This window comes from Numenius arquata, chromosome 6, assembly GCF_964106895.1.
Source record: "Numenius arquata chromosome 6, bNumArq3.hap1.1, whole genome shotgun sequence".
Classification (NCBI taxonomy): domain Eukaryota; kingdom Metazoa; phylum Chordata; class Aves; order Charadriiformes; family Scolopacidae; genus Numenius; species Numenius arquata.
This window is the reverse complement of record NC_133581.1, coordinates 31,311,805-31,318,631: the sequence shown is the minus strand read 5'-3', so window position 1 is coordinate 31,318,631 and position 6,827 is coordinate 31,311,805. Positions and strand designations below refer to the sequence as shown.

The 6,827-nt window shown below is 47.6% G+C and overlaps 1 protein-coding gene across 2 annotated transcripts in view; it reads left to right on the top strand.

Moving 5' to 3' along the window:
- Positions 1-208: 208 nt before the first annotated feature.
- The window catches only part of MTHFD1 (methylenetetrahydrofolate dehydrogenase, cyclohydrolase and formyltetrahydrofolate synthetase 1), a 44,097-nt gene continuing 37,478 nt past the window's right edge, over positions 209-6,827 (top strand). For both annotated transcript variants that reach the window (XM_074148594.1, XM_074148593.1), the window contains exon 1: positions 209-341. In XM_074148594.1, the coding sequence (XP_074004695.1) occupies positions 301-341 (41 nt within the window). In that variant the 5' untranslated portion in view covers positions 209-300. The remainder of the gene's footprint in view (positions 342-6,827) is intronic.

The window sequence follows — 6,827 nt, the reverse complement described above, 5'->3', positions numbered from 1 at the left end:
TTCGCCGCGCGGCTCAGCCCCGCTCCCCTCAGCGGGCGGATACCAGGCGCCTCAGGGCGGCGGGAGGGACAGGGGAGGAGTCACGGCACCGCCGCCGCCGTGGGGGAAGCCCACGGCCGCCCCTCAGTACCCTTCTCTTCCCTCCTCCGGGGCGGGGGCAGCGCTTGCGCGGTGGGGCCGGCGGCCGCCGAAAGTTTGGGGACCACGTGGGGCGCGGAGTAGGGCAGCGGTGGGGGTGGCCCGTCCCGCAGACGCTCCAGGAGGTGTTCCGCGCTCGGCCTCAGCCTCGCCGCCCTCGCCATGGCCCCCGCCGAGATCCTCAGCGGCAAGATAGTCTCCGCGTACGTACCCCGAGGCCACCCGCCCGCCCTTCCCGCCATGCGCCCGGCGCTGCCCGCGGCGGCGAGAGTCTGTGGGGAGCCGTGGCCGCGATCGGGAAGGAGACCGGTGCGGCTGGCGGGCTGGGGGATGCCCCGGGGGGAGCCAGCCCAGCGGGCCGAGGGGGCTGTGGTGGCCTTTGCTCCGGCTCGGCCGCCGGGGCAGAATGGTTGGAAAGCACCCTAAAGCTTTTTCAATGCCATTCAAAGCTCGCTTCTTCCTGGCGCTGGAAACGGTGGTCGTTATTAAATGAAGGTCGTATTAAAGATCTGTGGAAGAACGGGAAGTGCGGTCGGGGCTGCGTTGCCCGCCAGAAAGCCGGCAGTGCCTCTGCTTGGTCCTGGCTGGCAGCATCCAGCACCGGCCCTGCGGAGCGGCGGGGGGGCGGGATGCTGAGGGGCTCGGCTCCTCTGCCCCGAGACGTGTGCCCGGGCAGGTGTGCGATGGCCAGCTCACACACAGCTTTAGTGTACTTAAGGGGTGGTCTCGGGATGCTTTACCAGCAGGAGTTGGCGACCGGTGCTTTAGGTACGGGCTCTTGTGTTCGTTTTGTACAGGTGTTGGTCATGCCTTTTTAAAACGAGATGAATTAACCCATGTTTTGGGTAACACGAGGGTGAACGTTCGCAGGTGTCCTGCCAAAGCTATTAGAAAGATTTGGCAGACCCTAAAGGAAAAGGCTTTCTTGTGCTTTTCAGCTTTTACCTGGCTGGCAAGCCCTGGGTATAGGTGAGCCTGTGTTGCGTCTTCTCGTTTGCTTATTTTTCCTGCAGCCACTATACATACACAGCCAGTAAGAAAGCTAATTAAATTTCCCTAACCTGAGAAAAGAAGAGTGTTTAGCAAAGGGTAATGCTTCCATTATATTCTGTGCAAACAGGGTTTGGTTAGGTAGGTTTGTTGGGTACCTCCTGCCTATAGCCAGGGAATTTGGACAGAAAATGTAAATTTGAAATGGTCTAAAGTGGTCTCTGAAAAGTTGTTAGACCCAGTCTTAGGTATTGCTGTGTTAACACATCTACATCTAACTGGCTGTGGAGCATTTCTGAAAAGTAGGCCTTAAGTGTCTTGAATCTGAATATCCATGATGAAAGGCTGCTTGCATGTTTTTTACCTGGTGATTTTGGGCCAGTACCACTGGGTATTGCAGTCTCTCAGTCTTGTGTGCTTCCTCTGACCTTACACTTTTGGCAGTGTTTAAGCCAGCAGGCTCTGCAATGCCTAGGTGTGGTGCTGGTGGTACTTGGTCATCTGCCTATTGCAGGTTTCCTTTTTTTTTGGCATAGAAACTGCTCCTGAAAGTGTAGCAAGTCCTTTCAAGCTACACCTTATTGCAGTTTTGGAGTGACTAGAAACCTGAGAAGATGATAGCTTGAGTACAGTGAGTGTGTTTTGGAGGTACTCTGAGCATTCACCTTAAAAGTTCTCACTTCTTTTGCAGTGCATGTTGCATAACTTACTTTCTTTAAATTTATAGATACAGTGGTGAAATTTTTTTATTTGTTTTCTGTATTATAGTAGCAGTTGTTTTCAGAGATGAGGACCTTTTATGTTGTGCAAATACCTGGGAAGAGATGTAAGCTTTTGATAGACACATGCAGGAGAAAGGATGGCTTAGTTTCCAGCACAGTTCTGAGGTGTTTGGCTGAAGTCTTCCAACGGCATCAAATTTTGACCTGAAGGCAACACAAAATGGAAAAACAATTGCTGCTGTACAGCTGTCCTCCTTCAGTTCCTTTGTTTCTGCTATATTTGTGTCCAGTGTAGTAAGAACATCTTGTGCTGTATAGGAATGGGCCTTATGTAGTTGTGGTTTTTCCTTGTGTGGTACTTGAAGGAGTTGTGAGGAAATGGGCTACCCACCCTGCAGATACCTGTGCCTTTCTTCCAGATGCTCTAGAGAAGTACTGGTCCAGAGAATTCTCCTTTTCCAGAGACTACCCCCAGGCCAAGAGTCTGGCAGCAGCAGCAGAAGCGATAGGCGTGTGGTTTTTTTTCTAGGAATTTTCAACCGAATTGTCTGTTTTAGAAAGGGAGTGTTTTGGACTTCATGTCAACTGCAAAGTCTTTCCAGATACTGTCTTTTAAGGGGCGTTTCTTGTTACTTTGTCCTTTAATCAGGAAAAGTGTTTGTTTGTAAGTCAAATATTAACAAATCAGGTGAATCAATCAAACAGTGTTCCAGCTGGGTTTCTGTGTGTGTTTTAAATCAGAACTCCTAAGAATTGTCAGCCTTCTTCTCCTGCTACCAAGCACCCCTTCTGCAAAGGGATGTGAAGAAAAAAAAACTATTTCAGAGTCATCTCAGTTATCTGAACAAAAATCGGGTAGATAGTGACATTCTTATTTTTGTGAAACATGTGAAGAGAATAAATGCTTTGTGTGAGAGAGAACTTCCTTGTCTCTATGAATAAGGAAAACCCAATGAGGAGATAAAGTTAGTTCACACCTAGAAAGTCTTGGAAGGCTCAGAAGAGGTACAAAGGAAAACAGACATTTTCGGTGGTTTTGAATGTTATCTGTGAGGATAGTGAATGTGGTTATATTGTGCATGGGAAGGAGAACATACAGGGTGGCAGAAATCATTGTGTGTGTGGAATTACGGTGTTTAAGTTAATGGTTCTCTCACTAAGGGCTGCTTCTTTCAGTAGAAACAAACTCTTACAGCTGGACAGTCTGTGGAAGGTATTGATTGTTGGATTGGTTATGCATCAATCTGAATTGGCTAGTTATCTCTGAGTGGCTTTCCTCTGCTTCTCTGTTTAATAATTCAGCCTTCGATTTTGCTGCAAGTCAAATTTGCCTCATTGGAAAATGAGCTGAAAAAGTTGAGTTATTGTGTAGCAGTGCAGTAAATAAATACCTATTAAGAGGCAGAGAAACGGTGCTTTAAGTATGAAGAGTATGGAGGGTTGGAGAGAATCAAAACACAGTATTCTCAACCTTTTTTTTATTACTATTATTGACTTAGAATAAAAATACTCTGTTTCTGTATCTGAAAGAGATACTCAGAGCAAAATACTGTACTGGGTCTTCTTTAGAGCTTATGTCTGCTGCAGTGAGCTGTGAGTTCCTTTGTTACCACCTGAAGTAGTCCAGATTTGGAAACTCCTGCCTTGGCTTGAATTGGTTGATAGCACCAGGAATGGAGCATCCTGGTCTGGGTGAGTGGCTGATGAGTTGTGATGGCAGGGAGGACTCAACACCCTTCTTAGCCCCTAGGGATGAGGCAGGTATCACGGAATCACGGAATTGTCAGAGTTGAAAGGGACCGCTAGAGATCATCTAGTCCAACTGCCCTGCTAAAGCAGGATTGCCTATAGCACGTTTCTCAGGACTGCATCAAGGTGGGTCTTGAAGATCTCCAGAGGAGGGGACTCCACAACCTCCCTGGGCAGCCTGTTCCAGGGCTCTGGCACCATCAAAGTAAAGAAGTTTTCACCTCCTATTTAAATGGAACTTCCTATGTTCCAGCTTTAAATAGAACTACCTATGTTCCAGGTAGAGCTTTGAGTGTAGAGTACCGTTAAAGTACTGGATATAGCGATGATTGGGCTAAACTTATAACTGGAGGTAACAGTGCAGTAAAGACGACTCTTCAGCTTTTTCAGACTGGGCCTCAAAAGTTTTTTGGAGTTCCTGTTGAAACTCCAGCTAAATCTAGCCTGAACGAAAAAAATTCCCCTATCTGTGAGATCTCATTTACGAGATCCTACCCAGAATGTTTCAGGCATGCACTGAAGGGTAACACACTGCAGATGTGCTAAGTTAAAGTCAACTGTGTGGTCCAGTACCGCTCAGTGCCACCAAGCATCCCCAAATATGAGCAAGAAACCCTTGTATCAGATGCTGTACAAACACAGAATTTAAAAATGGGACCCTGCTCCAAAGAGATTACAAGCTAGGAGAAAACACTATCTCATGGACAACACTGCCACAGGGGCTGTCTTCTGTGCACATCAGCACCAGGTTACACGGAAATGAGGAGTCCTAAGAGAAAGAATATGTAGAGGACTGGCTTGGGGAAGGGTGGCTGGAAAGCTGCCTCACAGAAAAGAACCTAGAGGTGTTGGTTGACAAACAGCTGTATATGAACCAGCAGTGTGCCCAGGTGGCCAAGAAGGCCAACAGCATCTTGGCCTGTGTCAGGAACAGCAGGTGTGGGCAGCAGGACTAGGGCAGTGATCATCCCCTGTACTCGGCACTGGTCCAGTTTTGTCCAGCTTTGGGCCTCTCACTACAAGAAAGATGTTGAGGTGCTGGAGGGTGTCCAGAGAAGGGCAACAAAGCTGGTGAGGGATCTGGAGAACAAGTCTTATGAGGAGCAGCTGAGGGAGCTGGGATTGTTCAGCCTGGAGAAGAGGAGGCTGAGGGGAGACCTTATCGCTCTCTACAACTGCCTGAAAGGAGGTTGTACAATCCTTTTGTACCTCCTTTCAGGCAGTTGTAGAGAGTGGGGATTGATCAGTCGCTTCTCCCAAGTAACAAGTGATGGGACAAGAGGAAACGGCCTCAAGTTGCACCAGGGGAGGTTTAGATTGGATATTAGGAAAAATTTCTTCACCGAAAGGGTTATCAAGCGTTGGAACAGGCCTGGAGGTATTCAAAAGACAGGTAGACGTAGTGCTTAGGGACATGGTTTACAGGTGGTTTTGTCAGTGTTAGGTGCATGGTTGGACTTGATCATCTTAAAAGGTCCCTTCCAACCCAGACAATTCTATGACTGCCATGTCCCCTTTGTGGAAAGAAGAAAATCGTGATATTGCTGTTTGTAGAGACAGACCATTTTAGATAGGGCCTACAGTATTGTCTGTTGTGCTTGCAGTCCCACAAATGTGGATTGAGTCCCTACCTGTTTCTCTTACATTGTCCTCTTGATTAAATCACTTGAATGTTAGGTGTTGTACTTGGTATCTGTTTTGGGGTGCACACCTGATTGGTGTGATTGATGTTGCTTCTTCAGCTCAGCTGTTTTGTGGCCCTCCTTGGATTAATGTTCTGGACATGAAAAATTATCTGGCCTGAAGAGTGCTCATGCAAGTATTTGAGCTGACACAACCAAAAGAATGGTTAAAAGGCTTGGGAGTGTGGAAGTGGTAGAAAGTAACAGGCGGTTTTCCTAGGAGATAATGACAGTGTGCCAGGATCATGCAGTGGTGGAGCATGAAACAAGAGGGCAGGAAGGAAACTTGTGAACTGCTTCCAGCTCTGTTGTCTAAACGATGTCTTCACTCAACCGGAGCCATCTACTGGATTACCAGCAGTGTTCAGATAGACTTTCCGAAGGCATTTCCCATCCCAGTGCCACTGAGACAGCTAACCTGTGACTCTCCCTAGGAGAGACTCCTCTCTGTCTCTTCTTTGGGGTACCAGTAGGATGTTTTGTGGTGTGCTTGCCTGTAGCTGCAATGCAGTTGTCCTGCTAGAGAGGACACGGTGTCAAGGTGGTTTGGAGAAGGGGAAGCTTGTCTCTCCACACTGCAGTTGTTTGCTTGTCATGGGGGCAAAAGAAAGTGAGCTGCAGGCTGTAAGGAGGAATGACTATAGGGACAACGGCTCTGACCAAGCTGGTGCAGGACCTGCGGAGGACCATCAGCCCGTATATGGCCGTTTCTGGTGGGCCACATCAAGAGCATTTCTGATGCATGTTTCTGAAACCTTTGAGGGATCTGTGATCCAGGCAGTAAGTAAACCCTCTTCTCTGGGGGCCAGGCCTCTTATTAGAGCATCACTGTCCCTGAGGAGGTACTTGCCAGGTTGTACGTTTGGCAGTATTCACATAGACCCTGGACCCTGTTACTCACGGAAGGGACAGAAACACAGCCTAGTGTCATCTTCAGTATGGTGATGTGTGTGCTTGCCACCCAAGCCATTGTGTGTACATAATCCCATAGGGGTAGGTGTGTGTGTAAGGAAGCACGGACATGGGAGCTGTGCTTCTCTCTCCATTTACAGTAGAGCTGGAGGTTTGTCCTTTGCTGTTCTGGGAAATTCACTTAATGAATTTAAATTCAGCTCACTGTTGCAGTCTAGAGAAGGAAAAGCTAACAAGTCCTTTAATATTTGGACCTGCCTTTTGCACTGTATGCTTAGAGCCATGTGCTGTCCTTAACCTGTGTGGACCCTGGACCCTTGTTTGCCGTGTGAGTTTGTTTGTGGAAGAGCGTGTGGGCACAGGAGGGGTCTTAGCTTCAGAGGGAAGGCTTTTGGAGAAACAGCCGTATACAGCTGCAAAATTATGTTTGAAGATTTAAAAGTGTTTTCGTACAGCTAGCAAAAATGTTGTTCTTTTATCAGTATGAACTTCTACCTTTGTGAAGACCTGAAGTCCACAATAGAATTTTGCAAACTGTATCGCTAAGTAGCTGCTCGCTTGCAAAGATTATTTTGTAATGCATTTGTAAATCTGCAGAGTTAAAACAAGGATTTTCTTTTTGTTTGTTTGAGTT